The sequence below is a fragment of the Giraffa tippelskirchi genome, chromosome 10 (assembly GCF_054371585.1).
Source record: "Giraffa tippelskirchi isolate mGirTip1 chromosome 10, T2T-mGirTip1v1.2.pri, whole genome shotgun sequence".
Classification (NCBI taxonomy): domain Eukaryota; kingdom Metazoa; phylum Chordata; class Mammalia; order Artiodactyla; family Giraffidae; genus Giraffa; species Giraffa tippelskirchi.
The window spans coordinates 3,616,017-3,639,684 of record NC_137284.1 but is presented as its reverse complement, the minus strand read 5'-3'; the positions used below and the strand labels follow the sequence as shown (position 1 = coordinate 3,639,684).

At 57.3% G+C, this 23,668-nt stretch overlaps 1 protein-coding gene across 30 annotated transcripts in view; it reads left to right on the top strand.

Moving 5' to 3' along the window:
* Positions 1-23,668, top strand: part of ANO1 (anoctamin 1) — a 174,394-nt gene that overhangs the window by 139,360 nt on the left and 11,366 nt on the right. For 28 of the 30 annotated variants that reach the window (XR_014066601.1, XR_014066605.1, XR_014066602.1 and 25 more), the window contains 9 exons: positions 927-1,009; positions 3,704-3,775; positions 7,045-7,119; positions 10,397-10,598; positions 10,765-10,876; positions 11,983-12,040; positions 13,757-13,857; positions 14,789-14,934; positions 17,520-17,672. Coding sequence is in view for 17 of the 30 variants with exons in the window: in XM_081533798.1 (XP_081389924.1) it covers positions 927-1,009; positions 3,704-3,775; positions 7,045-7,119; positions 10,397-10,598; positions 10,765-10,876; positions 11,983-12,040; positions 13,757-13,857; positions 14,789-14,934; positions 17,520-17,672 (1,002 nt within the window). In the remaining 13 variants the exon portion in view is untranslated. Of the gene's footprint in view, positions 1-926; positions 1,010-3,089; positions 3,102-3,703; positions 3,776-6,027; positions 6,106-7,044; positions 7,120-10,396; positions 10,599-10,764; positions 10,877-11,982; positions 12,041-13,756; positions 13,858-14,788; positions 14,935-17,519; positions 17,673-23,668 lie in introns of all 30 variants that reach the window. The other 2 variants (XM_081533795.1, XM_081533799.1) reach the window with 2 other exon arrangements.

The following is a 23,668-nucleotide window of genomic DNA, read 5'->3' as shown; positions in this document are numbered from 1 at the left end:
TAAACTAAACTGAACTGAATACTTCATGTGTTAGCTCTTTGAACAGTGCCTACCATATAACAGCTCAAGAATCCAGAGCTCTGGTTACCGTTATGGTCACTTGTATCATTCCTCCAACCTCCAGACTCTGCTGACTTTCCTGTGTTGGGTGGAAACATTAATGATGAATGATTCAGTCAGTGGTGTCCCCATTTGCAAGTGTGTGCTCTTAAAAGCCCTTTATGCATTCAATGAGCTCCCTTGAGGCACTTTTTGTACCAGACACTGGGCTTTCTGTGGAGGACCCAGAGGACGAGACCCCCATCCCTGCCTCCACACCCCAGAGAGGCCACGGGACATGGGACAGGGGTTATAATGGAAAGTGGCATGGGCACCATGAGCACGGAAGGTCCCAGGAGGAGTGGTTTCTTTTCTGACACTGAGGGAATCTATTGGAGGCTTCCTGGAGGAGGTGGCATTTGAACTGTGCTTACTCTGTTGGGAATACAAAGCAGGATGTAGCACCTAGGAACGCAGTTCAGCAGGCAGGACACCTGTAGGGGTTTGAAGCTTGAGTGAGTGGCCTTGGCTCACCCTTCACTCTTTCTGATCTCAGGACCCCCTCCTGTGACTTGGGGTCCCCAAGATCGATGGAGCAGGATGGTTAAGAACACAAGTTCTGGGACCATCCTGCCCAGGCCCCTCACCAGCTGGCAAAGTAACCTTGCCCAGGACTCAGATTCGCGGTACCTCCATTTTTTTTCATCTGTAAAATGAGCGATAGACCATCCCTGCCTTTCAGAGTCAGTGGAAGAACTAAACAGTTTAATATTGGTCCAGTGCCGTCACTCTCCAAATGGTGCAGGAGAGGAGAATGCTTTCATGTCCAACCTGGTATCGTGGGGCTTCTGAGCCCCTAACCTCCTGGTTCTCCTCTCTGCCCTCAGCTGCCACCTTCATGGAGCACTGGAAGCGGAAACAGATGCGGCTCAACTACCGCTGGGACCTCACAGGCTTCGAGGAGGAGGAGGTGAGTGGGCTTAGCAGCTGCGCCCCTGTGCCCCACCCCCACCCCGTTCCTTCGAGGGGATTCACTAGGCCGTAAAGTCCAGGCGAGGCTGCTCCCTGCCTGTCTCTCAGTTCATGCCCCTGATGTCTGAACCCCTGCAGTTGCCAGGGTGACTGCTCAGTGTCCACTCTGGTGTTTTAAATCTCCATGCCCACACGGACATACCACCCAGAAGTGTGGTCAGGGACGCAGGCCAAGGCTCACCACGCTGATCTCATCCAGTCTGGGGGCCACACCACTGATCTAGGGAGGGGATGGCTGCCACCCGCGAGGTCTAGTCCCCAGAGGCGGCCATGAGCCTTCACCCTGGGTGCTGACCTGTGGTCCCCGGAGCCAGCTGTCAGCCTGCAGTCAGGAGTGGCCAAGATGTGAGGCTGATCCTTCACTAATAGAGGGAAGCCATGTGCTGGGCATCTTTGTGAGCCAGAGAGAAGGGCATTCGGAGTTGAACAGCCACTGAGGTGGTGGGTGAACCCCCTTCCCTGGGGTTGCTCAGGAGATGCTTTGCTGCTGCCCCATCCTGAATTGCCAGCTCCAGCAGAATCCCCGTGGGATGAGAAGGAATGAAAAGGAACAAGAACCCCAGAACAGGAGAGCCGTTAGGTTTGGCCATGCTGATCGTGGCTTCGTGTTATGGAATCTTTTGCTGAGCACTTTTAAAGAGAAACCACTCGTGCATTTTTCATTGTAACGTGAAAGCCTCTTTCATCATCTTCTTAAATATCCCTGTTATTATATTACATATTAATATATCCCTATTATTATATGTTAGGCCTCCCTGGTGGCTCAGATGGTAAAGATTCTGCCTGCAGTGTGGGAGACCCCAGTTCGATTCCTGGGTCGGGAAGATCCCCTGGAGAAGGAAATGGCAACCCACTCCAGTATCCTTGCCAGGAAAATTCCATGGACGGAGGAGCCTGGCAGGCTACGGTCCATGAGATTGCAAAGAATCGGACACGACTGAGCGACTTCACTCATTATTGTATTTCCCCACACACGTGCTACCTCCAGGACTGAGTTGGTGGATCACTCTTCAGTCAAATGTGTAGCTTTGTGGGTTCTGAGTTGACTGTACTGTCTGTAGACAAGGGCACTAGTTTGCTGGAAGAGGCACCAGCCTCGTGGTGCCAAGACGACCTCCAGGACCAGGTTGTCCTGTTTCAGCATTGCCCTTGCTGTGTGACCTGGGGCAAGTTGCTTAACCTTTCTGTGCCTCATGTCCTCACCTCCCAAATAGGGGTGGAAGAGTGAGTTTGAGGGGGTCTCAGTAGGTCAGCAGATACAAAGCACTTTGAGCAGGGTCCGGCAATGTGAGTGCCCCCAACTGGTCTCCTGCCTCCAGGTTCAACCTCTTCCCGCAGTGGGTCTCATTGTCCTGTTTCACAAATGGCGGGACCAAGGCTGATGCGACGAGAGAGACACGTGTCTCCCTAGGTGCAGAGATAGGCGTGGGACGGGTGCTCCATCCCCCACATGTCACCAGTCAGCTGTCTGCTGGAGCAGATTTAATAGAATCAAATAGGGTTAGTGTCATCTTACTAATTTGGAATAGATTGAGAATGTCCTTTTCATGACGTCCTTGGGGTTGGGACAATTCAAACTGTTGGGAACCCGTCCCATGAAGTCTTCACCCTGATGGCTCAGGCACTAGGTAGTGGGGTAGTGATCAGAGCACTGGACGTGGGCCCTGGGGGGGCCTGAATGAGTCCCCGAGAGTGAGCCCCCCATGCTGGGTAGGGCCTCTTCTGGGGCTGGTCACCTGAGATAGGACTAGCCCCTACATGACGTGAACCCCCAAGGCGTTCGCTCTCGGAGCAGAAGGAAGCCTGTGCCCAGCTGTCTGGCCTGAGTCTCCTGCCCTGACACACACAGTCACCCTGGGTAGCATCAGCCTTTGGCAAGCCCTCCTTGTCCACCCGTGTCCATCTGCCTTCATCCTGCTTTTTAAGAGTATCACCTCTAAGAGGACTTTTTTCTTTAAAAACAAAACACAAGTAACGAAGTCTTTTTGTTCTTGTTTTACATTTCTGGTTCCCGGAAGGAGGCTGTCAAGGTTTGGAATTTTTTGTCACTCGTCTATCTCCTGGGAGAGGGACCTTCTGGCACACCTGCTCTGTCTGTTTCTGCTGAGCAGTTCCCCGCACCTCTTCCACAGCGGGCAGGGGTCTCTGCTTCCCCCCCACCTCCGGGTCTCTCTTAACCCCCATTCTTCTGTTCCAGTGCCCTTCGCTGACCTGCTCTGGGCTCCCCTGAGGCCCGGCGCTTCTGGTCTGCCCGCGCTTGCTGACACTTAACCGCTGTCTCTTCCGACCCCACAGCTCCTGATGGGATGTCCCCAGGGGCCAGTTCACGGCTGGGTGTTCAGAGTGGGCTTCAGGACAGGCTGCAGCCCAGCGCACACTGACCCGCCTCCAGGATCACGGAGCCTGACTCTGTGGCCTTCCCAGTGAACTGGGCTTCCCAACAAGGGGGAGAGTCCGGAATGAACCTCATTCAGGGAGCTCTGAATGGGAAGTGGTGCAAACAGCCAGCTAGGAACTGGCCCCAACGGGTACCCTGAGGGAGTGCCAGGGGTGAATTTGCCACACGTGCTCCTGTTAAGGGTCTCAGATTCGCAGTTCACAAGACTCCTCGCTGACTTGGTTTCTTTCACAGGACCATCCCAGAGCCGAATATGAAGCCAGAGTTCTGGAGAAATCTCTTAGGAAAGAATCCAAAAACAAAGAGGTATGGTGGCCGCTGCCAGTTGGCTTTCCCAGCAGTCAAACATTGTATGTCCAGCAACATCACAGGCCAGGGGTCAGCACATGCTGTGTAGACCGAGGGGGAGGCCCCCAGACAGGGGCAGAGAGTAAATATGCTAGACCCTCCAGACCTCTGTCACAGCAACTCTGCCATTGTAGGAGGAAAATGACCACAGACAGCAGGTGAACAAATGTGTCTGGCTGTGTTCCAATAAAATTTTATTTATAAAAAACTAGCGGAGGTTGGGGGGAGATTTGTCACACCCTTCCAGAGGTCAGCCCCCCCCTTCTGTCCTGAGGGTGATCTCAAACTTCAGCCAACACCTCAACATCAAGAAAACCAAGTGGTTTTGCAGCTTTTCTTGCTCTGGGTGGTCGTGTCCAACCCTCATGCTCTGCATTGAATGATGGATGGAAGGGTTTGCCCCAACAGGGCCCCTCAGCGGATGGCCAGTTCCTTGCCTCATGCATAGAGGATGAGAATGAGAAAGAGAAGTGTTTTTGTGATCCTCTTGAGGCCACCACCTTTTCTTAATATGTAATAAACGCCTTCCTTTCTCCCCAGAACCTCTCATTTAAATCGGCGGTCATGTTCGCAGTCATGTTCTCACAAACCTCTAGGGATGCTCGGTTATTTTGTTATCGGAGGATTTTTTTTAATATGACATGGGGCAAGAGCCCCCAGGCCCTTGTCAACCTCTCTCTGAGGCTGGAAGGTCAGTCCTTGCAGGGATAGAAACAAGGGCAGAATGGTCTTTACAGATCCTGGTGTTCTTTGGCCTCTGGGAGCGCGACCTTTGTCTTTTCCTGTCATTGTGTTCCATGGACAGAGTTTGCTGGTACAACGTGGCCAGGGGTCCCAGTTACCACAATCCCCCTTAGCAGGTAGGCAAAGTGGGTGCAGCAGAACCCCTTCTCAGACCGCAGTTCCCACAGCACAGAGAAAGCCCAGCTCAGTCCTCCCCCAGCCAGAAAGCGGGCGCATCTCCTTGAACTTAGAGTCCAAGCGGGACCGAGGGTGCAGAGGAAATAACCACAAAAGCGTGAGTCTTCACCGTGATGAGACTGTCCTTTCATTTAACCCATCGGAACGTCTGCCTGTCATGTGCCCATTGCCTTTGGAGCAGCCGCCCTGTGCCTTTGATCCACGGCTCTGTCAGCGCCCTCTCCCCAGGCTGTCTCCCCTCCTAAAGGGAGAGGCATGGGTGCCGCTGCTCTGAAGCCCCCAGGTACCCTGCTGAGGGCCACCATGCCCCACCCGCACCCCTAGACAGCCCACCCCGCAGTTCTGTGGTGGCCCCTCCTAGTGTGAGTGAGGATCAGATTGCACCCCTTCCTAAGGGAAAAGGGCCTTAGTGGCCTGCGTCACGTCCACTGAAGTCAGGGGCTCCCACAAACCCAAGCTCTGCACCGTGCCGGGAGCACCTCCCAGATTCCCCATCACCCAGCTCCTTGGCTTTGACCCGAGCTCTTTGACCACAAGAGCAGCAAAGGTTGGGGTTCATTTTCACTGGCCTCCGATGGTGACCTCAGGCCCTGAAAGCCTCCAGGGGGCCTCACCCTTGTTTTTTTTCCACTGTTTCACTGCCTCCCAACTTTACAGTTTTAATTTTTTCCCCTGGCTATGGCACCAAATTCGTTTAGGGGGAAAATAAGAGATTCCCCCCTTTCATGGGTGTTAGGCTGAGGAGTGTGGCTTCCTGCACGCTGGTGTCAAATGCACAGGGTAACCCGCGTCTGCATAAGACGCACCATCTGAACTACAGCCGCCGTCTGGCGAGGGGGCCCTGCGGAACCTGCCAAGCTTCCGGGCTGTTTCCATTACCTCGTTGCAGCCTCTCTTTTAGAATGGGCTTCCCAGGTGGCACTAGTGGTAGAGAACCCACCTGCCAATGCAGGAGATGCGGGTTCGATCCCTGGGTTGGGAAAATCCCCTGGAGGAAGGCATGGCAGCCCACTCCAGTGTTCTTGCCTGGAGAAGCCTTTGGACGGAGGAGCCTGGCGGGCTACGGTCCATAGTGTCACAGAGAGGGTCACGACTGAAGCGACTTAGCATGCACGCGCTCTTTTAGAATGTGAGTCTCTGCCGTCTCCGATGGGTTTAAGATGCCCAGAGCCTGAATCAGCCCCGGCAGCCGGCACAGCCAGGGAGGCGCTGGCTTCCCCAGGGGACGACGGGGGCCTGGGCCGCGGTCTCACCCCATGGTGCTCTCTTGTTCCCTCCACCCGCCCCAGAAGCGCCGGCACCTTCCGGAGGAGCCAACAAACAAATGGAGGCAGAGGGTTAAGACCGCCATGGCGGGGGTGAAATTGGTACATGTCATGTCACTGGGCGTCGCGCGTCTTCAGTGTGTGCAGATGAACCAAAGTTCATTGTGTTTCCTCGGCCGACTCTTGACTGCTGTATCATCATGCTAACATCCACATCCACGCTCCTTTGCCTTCCTCTGCACCCTCGGGCTGTGACGTGTGTCGAGGTGTCTCTGCATGGCCACCGTGGAGTCGTGGGAGGGAGCTTGGCTGTCTCTGGGGCTTGTGAATCGTGCCTGCCACAGCTGCCTGCCAGCGGTCCCTGGTCTCATTAACATGCATGCCACCCTCCCTGGAATGCGTGGCCTCAGGGGTCAGGCCTGCCAGCATTCTTTGACCTCATCCATGCATTTTTTTTTTTTTGCCTTAAAGATCTACCCCATTCTAGAAACATCCCAGGTTAGTGACAAGCATCCACTTCAGTCCCTCCAGACCCCTCAGTCCCCGCGCCAGAGCCTTGGGGCCGTGTGTCCCCACCAACCGCCGTTGCTACGCGGCGGACAGCGTTTGAACTCATAGTGCTGGTGGCTTGTCTCAACTTGCTCTGCAAAGGAAAATAACTATTATGGTCTGGGTGGCAGAGGAAAACAGCTTAGATCTTTTTGCCGTGCAGATGAGACTTTCAGCCAGGAGATGGAGGCCAGGCTTCTCCCGGATGGGGGTCTGAGCGTCTCATTTAGAAAAGCCTCTGGCGCCATCACACCTCGTACAGAGAAGACTCACACTTGTAGACAAGTACTATTTCTGTCATTTCATAGTGTCCTTTCATCAGGGATAAAGCCCGGATGTTTGCATTCATTCATCACCTGCGGGGTGTTTGTTTTCTCCAACCGTGTTTCTGTGGTCCACGTTGTTCATGCCCACACACACACACCACACACAGCACACACCTGCCCACCAGGATAGTCCCCACTGCTGACCCAGCCCTGTTTCGTGTTGCAGACGGACAAGGTGAAGCTGACCTGGAGAGACCGGTTCCCTGCCTACTTCACCAATTTGGTCTCTATCATCTTCATGGTGAGTCCCGGGAGGCCGAGGGGGCAGTGTACCGCAGCACGCGGCATGTACCTGGATGGGGTCAGCCATCCATGTGGCAGCTGTCTTCACCCCAAGCCAGGAAGGGGTGGGGGGGACTGTGGGGGGATTTCACCAGCGCCCTAAAATAGGGAGGGGCCAAGGTTCTATAGTGAGCCTCAGGGGCCTCCCTATACCCAGGAGATGGTTTCCCGTGGTCCCTGACACACATCTTTCGTTCTGAGAGTGACACATGTAAGTAACTTGTCATTCACACCCAGGCGTTCACAGGTATTTAAGACAAAATGGAGGGGTTTTAAAGAAAGCCACGGAATGAATAACACAGAGACAGGACAACAGTCAGGACGGGTCTGTGATGCCAGATTCATCCGGACCCTGTGGGTTTGAATAAATGAGCGACACCACGGCCGGCTCGCTTTGGAGGTTTTAACGCCCAGATGATTGGGCCGCATGCCTGGAAGGCCTCAGCCCATGCTCCCCAACGGGTCAGCACCAGCTGTGGTCACTATAGAAATGACCATCCCCTCATCCAGCCCTGGAACTTTAGGTTAGGGTCTTAGCCCCCCACCCTGTGGGGGGCCCCCCTGTGGGGGGCGCTGTAGACCAAGGGTTGGGCTGTGCCCAGTGGCCTGAGGGGCTCACACCTGCCTGTCCCCCCACATGCTGGTGAGGACACAGAGGCCGGAGGTCTCACCCTTTCCACAGGCTGTATGCCAGGCTGGCAGTCCACCTTGAGGCCCTCGCTGTTCTACGTGAACTTGGAGATGTGCAGATGGGCTTGTTTTCCCACAGGGGTCGGGGGGCAGCGGCTGAGGCCCCTAAGCTGAGTAGTTAGGAGCAGAGTGAGGACCCCGTCCCCTCTCACGGTCTCGCACACGGTTAAGGAGGACACCACTGATGCAAAGACATCCATAGTGGGGACCCCCAAGACCGTGGAGCCACTGCGGGGAGGGCTACCGTGTCTGTAGGTGACTCCAGCGGCAGTGGGCCCAGCCCTGGAACACATGTCCCAGACACACATGAGTGGTGCTGAGGGGTAACCTAGGACAATGTGGTCCCTGCCCACAGCATTGCCAGAGCTCACCAGCAGGGCATGGGGTATGGGAAACGGGGCTCAGGCATCAAGGTTCAGCCCCTCCTGGCAGAGAAGCATCAGTGTTACCACGGAAGGTCCAGCACGGGGATGGAAGAGGTGGGAGGCTGTGGGCCCTTCTGCACCACGGCAAGTTTGGACAAGAGCCCTCAGGTTACATGTCACTTTTATGAATAGTCTTCGGGGAGTTTTGAGTTTCTCGTGTAATAAGAATCAAGGTGTAGGCAATGGAGGGCTGGTCCAGCACTTCCATGATGCCAGCAGGCACTGACTTCTGTGTTCTGTGCCTGTGTCCTCTTGGTTACAATATGGCTGCTCCACCTCCAACATCACCTCCACTTTCCAGGCAGGAGAAAGGGGAAGGAGATGGATGCCAGTGGAGGCAGCCCCTCTTTGAAAGTGCTTTCCCACAGGGCCTGCCCACGCCTCTGCTTGCATTGTGCTGGCCAGCCCTGTCTGCACAAAGACTGGGAGATGGGCACATTGTCACTCCCAGCAAAGGTGGGATAGTGGGGAGGGAACCAGCAGACCTTGAGGTACTGGTGTCCCCATCACAGGTGAATCAGTCTTGTCCTGAACACAGGAGCTTCATTCTCTGAACAAGTATCAGCTGAGCACCTACCAGGTGCCCCCATGCCCCTGGTCCTGAAGGTGCCTACGTGAATGCTGCGTCCGAACCCCGGCCCTTGAGGCCCTTTCCTTCCAGAGCGGGCATTGCACCCAGGAAGGGACACAGCTATAGGGTGGTCATGGGGGTGCACCAGCAGGGAAAGGGGGCACCTTGCTGAGTCTCCTTGCAGGCCCAGTGCCCCGTCTACACCTCCACACAAGGCAGGAGGGGCGTCTCCAAGCCCAGGGCGATGCCTTCCCCTGGGGGCGTGGGGGGCCTCTTGGCAGGGGCACGGGAGTTTCCCAGGAAAGCCCTCGTTCTGGGAGCTGGCAGGAGTGGTACCCATGCCTCACCACAGGGCAGCCCCTTCTTCAGGGTGTGGTGAGGGACGCGGACGTTCCCTGGGCGGGTGTGGTCGTCGTTCAGTCGCCCACAGGCGTGGGCAACAGCGGAGTCATCAGCTGGAAATTTAAAATAGGAGCTTCCTGAGGTCCCCATCGCTGCGGCCTCCCTCTGGGGTAAAGCAGGCACAGCCCTGCCAAGCTGCATCCTGGAGCACAGCCCCTGCCCTCCAGGGCTGTCCCGGGAGCCACGAGGGGCCGTCTCGGGAAGGGCAGGTCCCCTGCACACCCTCTGTGGAAGTGAGATGCAGGGACCGGGGCACGCAGAGGGCACGGCGCTCTCGGCCTCGGGTGTCGGCCCTGCACAGCCTCCCTCCACCCTTAGGGTCGCAGGCATCCGCACCCTTAGGGCAGGACAGGGTCGAGGACAGGGTCTTCCTGGGTGAGTCAGGGCCTTTGAGGGTAAAGAAGAGGGGTAAAGAAGAGGAGCCCAGGCAGGCAGACAGCTCCACGCGGAACAGACTCATCATCCTAGCCAGCACCCACCCCCGTCTCTCAAGCAGCCGCCAGTCCAAGCTGCAGGGAACGTTCTGGTGCAACGGTGGGTTTGGCAAGATGAGGGATGAGCTGGAGGGGTGTGGGGGTCTCCTGGGGAGACCAGGAGAAGGGACCCCATCCATCTGTCCCAGGCAGGCCTGCAGCACTGCCGGGGGGACCAGACCACCCCGTGCCCCACCTGCCTCTCACAACAGCATTGAGCACGTCACTGCTTCCACTCAGAGTCACCCAGGCTGGGGGTGAAGCCAGCCTGCCAGCGCACAAGCCAGTTCCTGGGGTTGGAGCCGCCCTCTGTCCTGTTGGGGACAGTGGGCAAGGCGGTCATGGTTCTCACAGCAGGCACCCGCAGAGCTGTGCACTCCAGGCTTGGTGGACCCACCAGGAAAACCCCAGCTCGTGTGCTGGGTGACCTGGCCTGGTGAGCCCACCTCTCTGAACATCAGTCTCCTCTTCTATAAAACAGAACCTGGCCCCTCACTCGTCTGTGACGTTAACACCCGTAAAGCCCCTGGCATCTGGTGGGTGACAAGAAACGCCCGTCATTGTTTTGAAGCTGAAGCGCTCCCAGGTCGGGGAGAGCGGGGCCCAGGGAGCCGGAGGGTGTGGTCCGATGAAACCAGGGGGTCCAGCCTACAGTGTCCCCTCCTCCCTCCACAGATCGCCGTGACCTTCGCCATCGTCCTCGGCGTCATCATCTACAGAATCTCCACGGCCGCCGCCTTGGCCATGAACTCCTCCCCGTCCGTGCGGTCCAACATCCGGGTCACGGTCACGGCCACCGCAGTCATCATCAACCTGGTGGTCATCATCCTCCTGGACGAGGTGTACGGCTGCATAGCCAGGTGGCTCACCAAGATAGGTGAGCGCCCGGGCAGAGCCCCGGAGCCAGGCGGCCACATGTCACCTGCCCTCGGGCCTTGGGCTGGTCACTCAGCCTCTCTGAGCCCCGTTGCTCTGACGGCCGAGTGAAGTGACCTGCCTGGACCGGGACAGTGGCTCAGCGGCTTGCATCTCACTCCCTCTAGAGGTTCCAAAGACGGAGAAGAGCTTCGAGGAGAGGCTGATCTTCAAGGCTTTCCTGCTCAAGTTTGTCAACTCCTACACTCCCATCTTCTACGTAGCTTTCTTCAAAGGCCGGTAGGGGCTGCTTCGGTGACTCAGACACACTGCCTTCCCCAGCTTGCGCCTCCCCATCCAATAGAAGGCTCCCCCTCGCCCCCGTCTCCCCACAGGCAGGAGGCACCCAGGCCCAAGGCAGAGCAGTCAGTGAGCTCCTGCTGCTGCTGGTGTCAGGCAGAGGCCTGGCTCCTGCGGGGCCCCCAGAGGGCAGGGACCCTGGGGAGGAAGGACCCCAGGCGCTGGGGACTCCAGACAGCAGGGGCTCCAGGCCGCCTGTTTCAGGGGCTCCCACACTGGGCAGGTGAGGGGTGCCAGAGAAGGTATAAAAGGGCAGCCGCTGGTGTTCTAGGCCAGTGGTGGAGTGAACCCCACACCCTGACCCTCTGGAGTTGTCCTGGGTTTATAGGGGCCTGTGGCCCACCCACCAAGACCCCCACCGCCCCCACCCCAGCCAGGACCTGGCCGGTCAGATCCCAGAACCCCTCCCAGAATCTCTGTCCTCAGCATCATGTGATTTACAAATGCCGCAGCCACCCTCCCATCCCAGGGTCCTGGAGCTGGGCCAAGGTGCCCAGGCCCCCCTGAGAGCGCCCACAACAACGGAGCAGGCTCTCAGACAGCCCCCAGCTGCACATCCCACAGGAAACTGAGAGGCGGCCTTGGGGACCACCCCCACCCCAGCCTGTCTGCGGTCCCCAGCGTGGCTCTGTGACCCTGCTGTGGTGGGCAGAGCACTGTCTGGGCTCAGACCCCTTTGCCTTCTCCCCTCCTGGGCTCCCTTCCCTCCATCTGCCCTTCAGCCTCTTGGTTTCCTGTTGAAGCCATGTCTTCTTACCCACCTGTGGGCTTGGGAATCACATGAGCATTCGACCAACAGAAAGCTGCTGTTGTCGGTTCATAGATGAAGCCGGCAGGGGGAAAGCCTGTGGATTCTAGCGCTCTGACTTGGGCACTCACGGCGTGGCCCAGCTCCCACCTTTGGGGTCTCCCAGAGCCCACTCACCCCACTCTAACTGACCTGCATCACTGGCTGTGACCTGGGGAACCATGACAAGGACCAGCTCCCACCTTCGGGGCCTCCCAGAGCCCACTCGCCCCTCTCTAACTGACCCCCATCATTGCAGCTTTGTCGGACGCCCGGGCGACTACGTGTACATTTTCCGATCTTTCCGGATGGAGGAGGTAGGTCCGCTCCGCTTTCCTGTTCGCACAGCACACCTCAGTTCCCAGCCCGCAAGATTCCTGCTCTGTTCTCCAGCTGCTGCGGTGGGCTTCGGTCTTCCGTGGCATGTCCATATAGCATCACCTTAAAAGGACAGTGTCTCTTCAGGGTCATGGAAACCAAAAAAATTACACTCATTTTTTTTTTCTTCTTTTTCTTGAATGTTTTTCTCTTTGGTTAAGGTTAACTAGTGAGGAAAAAAAAAAAAACAGAACTCAATTACAGTTCTTTTACTTCAACGTTGAAATGCTTATCTCTCGCCCCGCCAAACACAGTGCTGGTGGTCTTTGGTTTCTGCTCAGCGATTCCAGCCACTGTGGGTCTAGTTAGTGTGTCTGAGTCCTGGCCCCCAGACTTGTTCCACTGGCTCCTGAACATCCCAAGGCCTCATCCACAGTAGCGGATGTTTGTAAAAAGCCCTCCAAGCGCTCCCCCGCTACCTGACCCGTCCTTTACATAGGATGACACCCTGTCAAGCTCTCTAACTGTTGGAGAAGTTGGGGGAAATGTCTTCGTGAAATAGAATAAAGCATGGAGTATCTTTATTTTTTTAAGGAGATGATGGCTCTCCCAGATAAATTTTTTGGCAATGGTATATGAAGTTTGGCCCAGGACTCAGAGAGGGTCAGCTGTGCCCTGGAGTGTCCCTTCCATTCCCACCAGTTGGACAAGTTAAGCTTCTGTCTGCCCGCTCACGCCCCCTGCCCCACCAGCCTATGGCAGTACAAGCCCACAGGGGACAGGGCGTTAGGCCTAATGGGGGTGGCCGGCAGCCTCACCATGCGGCTTCCCAGCTGCACGGGCCCCAGCCTGCGAGGCCGCTGCCCACCCCCTGCAGATGGGCTCTGTCTCCAGGCCTGGTTCCAGCCCCGACAGCCTGTCGCTCAGGTTATACTAACCCCAGGGGCCACTGTACAAGACACCATAGACGAGGTCGCTTAAGGCAGCAGTTTTAAGCTCTGATTGTTCTGGAGGCCAGCAGTCCAAAATCACAGTGTCAGCAGGGTTGTGCGCCCTCCAAAGGTTCCAGGGAGGGTTCCTCCAGGCCTCTCCCAGCTCTCTGTGCCACTGACTGTCCTCGATGTACCCGTGCTGACGGATGCGCCCCTCCAGTCTCTGCCTCCATCCTCGGGGTCTCCTCCCCTCTCCTGTGCGCCTGTGCATTTTCTCTTTTTCAAAGGACTGCTGCTGCTGCTGCTAAGTCGCTTCAGTCGTGTCCGACCCTGTGCGACCCCATAGACGGCAGCCCACCAGGCTCCGCCGTCCCTGGGATTCTCCAGGCAAGACTGGAGTGGGTTGCCATTTCCTTCCCCAATGCATGAAAATAAAAGTGAAAGGGAAGTCGCTCAGTCTTAGCGACCCCATGGACTGCAGCCTACCAGGCTCCTCTGTCCATGGGATTTTCCAGGCTAGAGTACTGGAGTGGGGTGCCATTGCCTTCTCCTTTCAAAGGACACCAGCCACTAGAGCAGGGCCCACCCTACACCATGGTGACTGCATCTTCACTCGGTCATGTCTGCAAAGACCCTGCTAACAAATGAGGTCCCTCTGTGAGGTTCCAGGGGCCGGGACATGGAGGACACAATTCAGCCCTCGGCAAGAGGGCCGGCCTCCCCTCGTGGGGAGGCTGGGCGGGGCGGGGCGGGGCGGGGGGCTGACCTGACCTTCTCTCGCAGTGTGCCCCGGGGGGCTGCCTGATGGAGCTCTGCATCCAGCTCAGCATCATCATGCTAGGGAAGCAGCTGATCCAGAACAACCTGTTTGAGATCGGCATCCCGTGAGTAGCTTCCAGCCTCGAGTCTCAGGGAGCACCGGGGCGGGGGCGGGCGGCAGGTGACATGGGGCCTGGACCAGGGTGGGGGCACCAGAAACAGGGAGGTGGTGAGGACATGGGGGAGATGGGCAGTACTGACTGCCTGGTGGACGAGGAAAGGGACAGGGCCAGGTGACACCTCCTCTCCCAAGTGGCCGAGGATGCAGGATACAGATTATTTTTGTTCAGTCACTCAGTCATGTCTGACTCTTTGAAACCCCATGGACTGCACCTCGCAGGGCTTCCCTGTCCTTTACCATCTCCTGGAGCTTGCTCAAACTCGTGTCCATTGAGTTGGCAGTGCCATCCAACCATCTTGTCCTCTGTCATCCCCTTCTCCTCTAGCCCTTAATCTTTCCCAGCGTCAGTGTCTTTTTCGACTCATTGGAAAAGGAAATAGATAAGTGCCCCCAAATCCAAGTGCTGGCCCCTGTGGTCCAAGGCATCCAAGTCTGCTCGAGCCCATCCAGTCCCGTGACACCTTGGGGCCCTCCCCAGCCTCCGTTTCCTTATGTCAGGGGTCCTCAACCTCGGGGCCAAGGAGGTACCTCCTGTCAGATCAGCAGCAGCTGAGGTTAGAAGTAAAATGCACAATAAATGTAATGCACTTGAATCATCCCGAAACCATCTCCCCCACCTCCAGTCCTAGGAAAAATCGTCCTCCACAAAATCGGTCCCTGATGCCAAAAAGTCTGGGTACCAATGTTCGTGTCACAAATGAAGTGGTGAGGCTTGCCCCTGCGTGCCCCTGGGGGGAGAGGGCAAAGGAGCTCGCCCATCAACAGAGCAGCCATCGCAGACACGTCAGCTCAGGCTTTAAAACAACCTGGAGGGGTCACACCCCCAAGTCCACCTTCCTGGAAGCCTAACCAAGGTGACGCCGTGCGTCCTCCAGGAAAATGAAGAAGTTCATCCGATATCTGAGGCTGAAGCACCAGAGCCCCTCGGACCACGACGAGCACGTGAAGAAGAAGCAGCGGTACGAGGGGGACTACACGCTGGAGCCGTTCGCGGGCCTCACCCCGGAGTACATGGAGATGAGTGAGTGACGGGGCCTCCTGGGGCGGGGCGGGCATGGGCCGGCGGCCACCCGGGGCTCCCAGGGGCACCCCTGGGGCTGAGCCGCCTCGCCTGCAGCTGTGTCTCTGGATGGGAGGGGCCCAGGGTGGCCCACGAATCCTGGGGCTGGGGCAAGAGAGAGAGACAGACAGCCACCCAGAGGTGGCTACACGGCTGTAGCTTGGAGCCTCCCGGACACCACCCCCCCCCCCCCAACTTGGGCTACACTGGCCTTCTTGCTGTTGTTGTTGTTCAGTCGCTGAGTCGTGTCCAACTCTTTGCAAGCTCATGGACTATAGCCCACCAGGCTCCTTGGACTGTCCGTAGGATTTCCCAGGCAAGAATACTAGAGTGGGTTGTCATTTCCTTCTCCAGGGTATCTTCCTGACCCAGGGATTGAATCCACGTCTGCTGCATTGGCAGGCAGTTCTCTACTGCTGAGCCACCAGGGAAGCCCTCCCTTTCCTGTTACCCAAACGCATAGAAGTCACGCCTACCTCAGGGCCTTTGCACCAGCTGCGTCCTGCCTGAAATTCGCTCCCCTGGTGCATCTCTCACTTCTTTCCTCCAGGGCTCTGCTCAGAACGTCCCCCACCAGAGCGATCTTCCCACAGTGTGTGATGGGGCAGCCCGGCCCCTGCTCTCTGCTTCTCCCCACAGCTGACATCTCTAGTCCCTGGCACTCTCTCAGTCCCCCTCCGTCTGTCTCTCCTGTAGAGCTGAAGCTCTGTGAAAGCTGGCCTTTTGGATTTTTTTTCCTCTTCACTGCTGTACCCCCTGCTCCTAGAACAGGTCCAGGTATACAGTGGGTGCTCAGTGCGTGTTCACTGAATGAATGGACAGGCAAAGGCGGAGACTCGTGTTGAGGGGTTCCCAAGTGTTGTGCCCCCTGACCACCGTGGATAGCTTATCCTAAATGCGGGTTCCCGGGGCCCATTCCCGGTCGGTTGGGCTGTGACCCAGGACTCTGCATTTTAACCTGGGCGAGCCAGCCAGGGACTGCTCTGCAGGGTGAGGTGCTTGGGGCCAGGTGGCCTTGGAGCGCAGGAGTGGTTCCGTTTAGTAGTACCTGCACTAGCCCCTTGGGCAGTCAGTGAGTCCCTCCCAGCTTCTCAGATGACAGCGCAAAAACAGCCCTGAGACTCCCAACAGGGAGACCACTGGTGGTGTGCCCTGGGGTCCTCCGTTTTGTCCCAGAATTGACACCGGGCTGAACCAGAGGCAGGCGGGCAGCTCCCTGCCCTGCGGGCGCCCCCCCCAGGCCTGCCCCCTGCCTGCCTGTTGACACTCATCCTGGGGTCTTGGAGGAGGGTCTCCACTGCCGGCCGCCTGACCATGGGAGATAGACACCGAGAACTGCAGCCTGTGATCAACTGGGAGACCGTGGTCGGTCGTTTCCCCAGATTTCCATTTTCCTCGTGACTGGAGAGTTCAGGGTCCTCTGGGGTTTGGTGAAATGAAATTCCTGGGACAGGCCCCGCCCTGCCCACCAGGGAGTAGTCCACCCCATGCCCGCTGGTCTCCGCCTCCAGGCTGACTCAGCTGGGATGAGGCGGAAGAAGTCACGTCCCTGCTGGGCCTGACTGGCCCTCTCCCCCGCCCCACCCACACCTCCACAGCCCTCCCCTGTCCCGTCTGAGATGAGGCAGTGTCACTCCGGAGTCAGAGAACCTGCAGCCTCAGGGCTGAGCGGCCCCTGGCCCTCCGGGGGGCCTCCATCACTGCCACCATCTGCAGAGCCTTCAGACAAGACCACTGCCCCCAGAAGCACCCCACAGAGCCCCTGTGGGGCGCACGGGGCCAGCAACCCCTCGCCAGGATGAAGGCTCACACGGAGCCCCACCTGCCCACCCGCTAACAATGGCCACACTCAGCCCGCCAGCCCGGGTGACATTCTGCTGGCTTCCTTGTTTACTGCCTGGCACCGAGTGCCCTTGGACCGCATCTGGCTGTACAATCCCTGAACCCACTTCCCCCGCTCGCTTCCGTTCAGCGACCTTTCCCTGACCTCCCTGGGAGCTGGGCCTCTGTGGGCTAAAACCTCGGAGGCCAAAGGTGCCCCGGAGTTGGCTGGTCGATGATGAAGATGACGAGAAAGATAGAGGGAATGAGGCAGAAGGGCGAGATTGTCCAGGACAGCAGACGGTGGTCCCCCACTGGCTCCCTGAGGCCCGATGGAGTGGACGCTGCGGGCTGTTGGAGGCGCACTGATGCTGCCGGCCCCCTCCCCAACCGCTGGGTCCTAGGAAGCATTCAGGCCCCTTCCCCGCCCGGACGCAGAGTGACTGAGTCTGGGCGTTTGTGCTCACAGGCACCCTTTCCCCATCATTGGTATATTTTTTCACAATCAGACTATAAGTGAGTACACACCCATTATTCAAGAGGCAATGTCAAGGTTCAGAGCACAACCTGGAATCCCCCTCCTGGCCTGGGGTCACCCAGGACCGCGGGGCCTGTCCTGAGATCCCCTCTCACACACGGGAGGCAGGGTGCCATCTGGCCCAGGGCGAGGGTCCCGCCGTGCTGGGCCAGGGGCCGCACGTGCTGACCGCCACCCCTCTCTGCAGTCATCCAGTTCGGCTTCGTCACCCTGTTTGTCGCATCCTTCCCACTGGCCCCGCTATTCGCGCTCCTGAACAACATCATTGAGATCCGCCTGGACGCCAAAAAGTTCGTCACCGAGCTCCGAAGGCCGGTAGCCGTCAGAGCCAAGGACATCGGTGAGTGCCTGGGCCCTGGGAGCAGAGACCCTGGGTTTGGGGAAAGGATCCCACTCCCCGGAAGCCAGAGGCAGAGCTGGCCAAGTGGGGCCCCGACTCCTCACCGCATCTGCCCTGGAGGGAGACTCAGACATGAGGCAGGCGTGGGGAGATGCAGGACTCTAGCCCCTCTGCACCCCACCCGACCCCCCAACTCCTGAGATGTGCGGGCCACAGAGAACGTTAGGGAACCCCGACTCCCCAACTCCTGAGATGTGCACGCCACGGAGAACATTAGGGAACCCCAAGCCCCCAGCTCCTGAGATGTGCGGGCCACAGAGAACGTTAGGGAACCCCGACTCCCAGCTCCTGAAATGTGTGTGCCATGGAGAACGTTAGGGAAGAGCTCAGGTCTCAGATGACTAGGTGTCTCCCTGGCCTGCTGCTCCGGCAGGTCCCTGAGATGCATTCTCTCTGCTGGTCCCCAGCACCCCTGCCCCACCCTAAACATCTGTGTGAGCCCAGAGTACAGAGCCAGACCACTGGGAAGGGCAGCGTCAGCTGCCCAGCAAGCGTCTTCCTACACAGTGTATCATGTAGTCATTGAACATCACAGAAAAGGTGAAGGAGGGAGCCCCCCTTCTACCGATGAAGGAAGAGCATCGTGTAACCTGCCTGGCGGGTCAGGGTCAAGAGCAGCCGGGGCCTTTTAACCCCAAGTCACTAAGGCACTGGGGGTTGTGGGGCTGTGCAATGAACATTGGGAATGACTTTCAAATAGTCAGAGACCTCAAAAATGGAGCCAGCTTCCTCATACAGCGGTGAGCTCCCTGTCACCAAAGGCATGGAAGCAGACGTGGGTGCCCATCTGTCCAGGAGTGGGGGGATCTAGTGAGCAGGGCTCAGAGACCCACGCACGCCTCAGCCAAAGCCAGCCCTCATCAGCAAGGACAATGCCCATCTTATCTTAAAGAGAATCACCTTAAACCAGGATTCAATTTTCAGGGTGAAAACAAAAAAGTCTTTATTGGAACTTTATCTTGAAATGAGATGGAAAATTACAAAATGTATTCGTTTTATTTCCTATTGAATACAATTTTAGTTAGAACAGCACCTGTGCCAGTTCTGTGCTGGTGCCCAAATAAACAAGATTGAATTGTGTGTTAGGGGTGTTATCTGTCATTCTACCAAATTAAAGACTGCACACCAGAGAGACAGATCTTTGGGTTGGACCTTGGTGTTAGTTCCTCAGTTGTGTCCAACTTTTTGCAGCTACATGGACTGTAGCCCTCCAGGCTACTCTCTTCATGGAATTCTCCAGGCAAGAATAGTGGAGTGGGTTGCCACCCCTTCTCCAGGAGATCTTCCCACCCCAGGGATTGAACTTAGGTCGCCTGCATAGCAGGCAGACTCTTTACTGTCTAGCCCAAACATAATCTTGCAAACATGCAGGGTCGTCATCACTCCTTCCAAAAGCTTCTCCTGCCCTTGGCATTAGGTCATCACATCCCAGGCCAGGGACTCCTTGGCTGGGGCTCCATGTGGTGTGGCCCCCACTGACTGATGGTGCCAGGACCACCAATTCCCCACCATCAGTCCCCGAGACGCCTGGAGTTCTGCTTTACACAGTGCACCTTCTCAGATTGTACTGGATGAAATTGCCATTTTCACAATTCAAACATGCTCAGATATTGGTGATTTCACCTGGTTCATGTTTGTGCCTTGGGATCCATGGTGTGACTTGCCGGACCCAAGCTTAAGAGGGTCCAGGAACACTTGCTGTTCCACCAGGAGGGACGTCTGAGCTCAGCTCCCATACAGAGGTCATCGCCCTGCGTTTTGACACTTGAGTCTCCTTCCTGTCCGGGCGACCCGGGCAACCAGTAAAGACTCAGCAAAGAGATGCCTTTTCCACCAGACTTTGAAGGATGTAAAAGGATGTGAATTCTCTGGCTCCCACGGTCCCTGATGCTGCCTCGTCTGTAGCTGTGGAGTGAGCCTCTGCCCTGCACACCTAGACTCTAAGGGCCACGGGGCCAGGGAAGAGCCGTCCAGAGCAGTGGGCTTGCCACTGTGCTGGGTCAGAGTCCAGCTCATGCTTCCATGCAGGGCCAGAAAGGAAACATTCTCGTCTCTGTGGGCTGTGAGGGAATGTGCAGGATACTCACCAAAAGGTGAAGTTTCTCATGTGAGAGCGGTTCTTCCCTCCTGGGCCGTCCAGACACAGGCCAGGCACTGCTCTGGGCCACCGGCCAGATTCGCAGATCCCCCGACGACAGAGGACGAGATGGTTGGAAGGCGTCACCGACTCAATGGGCATGAGTTGAGCAAAGCCTGGGAGATGTGCTGCCGTCCATGGGGTCGAAGAGTCGGACACAGCTGAGCGACTGAACAACAGCAACCTCGAGATCGAGGTGACGTGAAGCCCAGGGCTCTCTGAAGTGCCCCACGCCCTGCTCTGAGGACGGCCCAGGGAGCCGTGTCTGATGTTGCACTTTCTCTGGGGCTTTTTGCTGTTGTGTCCCCCAGGAGCCTGCTGAGGACCCTGGGGTGAATCCTCGGTCCCACTTTCCAGATGGGGAGACTGAGGCCAGGTGCTGAGCAGAGCCGAGCTGGAACCAGAGAGCTCAAGCCCTCGGCCCCTCCTGGCACGCTTCCTCGAGGGCATGCCTGCGGCGTGGACGGGGAGGACACGGCAGCCTGCCAGGCACTCCCTGCACGGTCCTTGGGAATTCTGAGTCTCCGCCTTGTGGCCGTGAAGAAAAGATCACCACTCCTGCCATTTTCTCCTTACAAAGGCCCAATTCTCGGCTACCCGGAGGCCCCAGGCGAGTCCACAGCGGCCACTGTTTGCTCTGGCATCCTGTGCCTGGCAGAGCCGCAGCCACGCCCCACAGCAGCACCCTAAACCCTGCAGCCCCCCAGGATGGAAGCGAGTCCCAGGATGCGCCCCCCCCACTCCCAGCCCTCCCTGGCCCTGGTGTCATTCCAGCACAAGCAGGGCTTGGAGCACGTCCTCAGGGTCTCTGCTCACGGCTGCGCGACTCTGTTTACGGATCAGCTGCTGACTTCCTGGTTCCTGCCCCGTTGGTCGAAGCATAATCTGGGTTTGTTTATGGGCTCCTCCACCATAACCTTTCCTTGAAGAGGCTTTTGTGTTCCTCCTGTGATCCGTGCGGGGCCCTGAAGGGACAGGGGCCCCCGCAGCCCCCGTGACCTGCACCCAGAGCGCCAGGAACCTGTGGAGGAAGCACCAGTGCCGTCCCTGCTCCGCTGGGCCACGGAGAGGGAGGCGCCGCGGGTCGCCGAAGGGACCCAGCCCCGTGCGCATGTGGGCGCCGGCTCCAGCATCCCAGGCCTGACCTTTCACCCAAGGCCAGCATCTTCCTTCTCTCGGGCTCCCTCTTCAGAGCCTTCCAGGTGAGAAACCCTTCCTGCATTCAGCTCCGGGGAGCTGTGAGCCGGCAGGCACGTCCGAATATCTCCCTAGACTGTTCTTCGAAACCAGGCTCGGCGCTGAAGAAGAAGGCAGGTGAAATGAGGCAGAGCCCTGCGAGATGTCAGAAGGAGGCTGAGATTCGCCCCGGCAGCATCAGCACCTCGCACTTACCTAGAGGTCGTCAGGACAGCGGTTCTCGTCATGCAGCGTGCGCTCGAATAACCCAGAGGGTCAAGACTCCAGCAGAGGCCTATCCCGTGGGCTGGGACAGGCGTCCTGGAGCCCACGGTTCTGGGCTGGGGGTCACACAGAGAGCCATCGACCTGGGCATAGAGACACCGCAGGACGTGTCGGACAGCCTCGGTCCCCCACCGTGGAGCTCTCTCTCTGGCCCAGCCATCTCCCCCGCGCCATCCCCATTTTCCGCTGTCACCTCTCTCAGCTCATTGACAGACTTGTTTTCTCCTGCTGGACTCAGGAGCCACCTCCCAAGGGAGCCCCCTGCCCGGAGACCTCAACTTGCCAGACTGGCCAGCACTCCAGCATCCCCCTCGGAGTTCTCAAGCTCAGATTGTGCGGGACCCCATGAATGAGTGGACAGGAGTGCCTGTTCCTGGTTCCCTTGAAACACCCAGCCCTTGGAGGGTTTTCTTCTCCATGCTTTAGTAGGGTCTGGGTTTGGATAAATGTATTTCTTGAAGCCACTTGTGATAAAGGGAGTTGCCTTGGTACAGAGAGAGCGGCAGTGCATGCTGTGGCCTGAAGGGGGCGCCACAGCCAGCCGCCGCTGTTGTCATGGAGATGCCAGCTGGGAGCTGAGGCTCTTGCAGAAGCAGCTAGTCTAAATTTTTTAAAAAATACATCATCCCAATTTGCTTACACCCACTGACATTGTGGGGCTTCCCCGCTGGCTCAGTGGTAAAGAACCCACTTGCCAATGCAGGAGACATAGCTTCTATCCATGGATCAGGAAGATCCCTGGAGGAGGAAATGGCAACCCACTCCAGTGTTCTTGCCTGGAGAACCCCATAGACAGAGGAGCCTGGTGCGCTACAGTCCATGGGGTCACAAAAAGTCAGACATGACTAAAGGAGTAAACAACAGCAAGAAACATTTTTTAAGTAGCAGGCAAGATTGATGAAACACCCCCATGCCTGGATGTGGCAACCTCTGCTTGGGCATGAAGAGTCTGGTTGGAAGAACTTTCTACGCTCATATAGTCACTCAGCAAACACTTACCCAGTTCTGAAGCTGAAGCTCCAATACTTTGGCCACCTGATGTGAAGAGCCGACTCATTGAAAAAGACCCTGATGCTGGGAAAGATTGAGGGCAGGAGGAGAAGGGGGCGACAGAAGATGAGATGGTTGGGTGGCATCACCTGCTCAATGGACATGAGTTTGAGCAAGCTCCGAAAGAGTTTGGAAACTCTCCCAGACAAACTTAGACAGCACATTTAAAGGAGAGACATCCCTTTGCCAACAAAGGTCTGTATTTGGGGCACTGGAAATGCTTGCCCTCGTGGAGTGGTCCCTGGCCAGGGCTGGGAAGCCGCCCTCACACCTGCCTTTGGGGGCTGGGTCTGAGCCAGTGGTTTCCCGATTCTGGGCCACATGGGCCTGAACTCCTGCTGTCTCTGCCGACCATCAGCATGCACCCCGCAAACGGGCGCTCACTGCAAGAGCAGGAACACCCATGCACAGCTCTCTGGGCCCTGGGTGGAGACCTCCCACCCTGCCACTGTCCCCACCAGCCCTTTCTGTTGTCATCATCTCAGATCTGACTCCGGGCAGGGGGAGAGGGTGAGTGGGACAGAGTTTCAGCCCCAAGTCCACGATGATGTGTTCCTGACCTGATAAGATGCCATCAGGGTGGGGACAGGGGTGGGCAGGGATGTTGGGCCCCTTTCCAGGAGTCGCAGCCTTGAGGCCCTAAGGAGTGAGGCCAACTCTAGGCCCTCAGGCTTCCTTCCTGGGCTTCCTGGTTCTCATCTCTGCTGGGAGCAAGGCCAGTGGGGCAGCTGGAGATGCTCCAAGTGCTATGTGGTCATCCACATTCCCCTGTGATTAGGTACAGCCTCGCTTCTCCTGGTGATGGAACAAGGGGGTATCCAGACGGGGATGGTTTGTATCTCACTGCCGTCCAGTCGTGATACCCAGGATGTGCTCCTGGCCTCACTAGCTAGGAGCCCTGGCTTTGCTCCTGACCCTGGCTCGGCATCTGGCCTATCCCTAAGTATGGTTTTTCTAGCACCGTTGTAGTTCAGTCACTCAGTTGTCTCCGACTCTGCACACCCCCATGGACTGCACACCAGGCTTCCCTGTCCTTCACCATCTCTCAGAGCTTGCTCAAACTCATGTCCATTGAGTCGGTGACGCTATCTAACCATCTCATCCTCTGCCACCCCATTCTCCTTTTGCCTTCAATCTTGCCCAGCATCAGGGTCTTTTCCAATGAGTCAGTTCTTCGCATTAGGTGGCCAACGTATTGGAGCTTCAGCATCAGTCCTTCCAATGAATATTCAGGATTGATTTCCTTTAGGATTGAGTGGTTTGAGAGTCTTCTCCAGCACCACAGTTC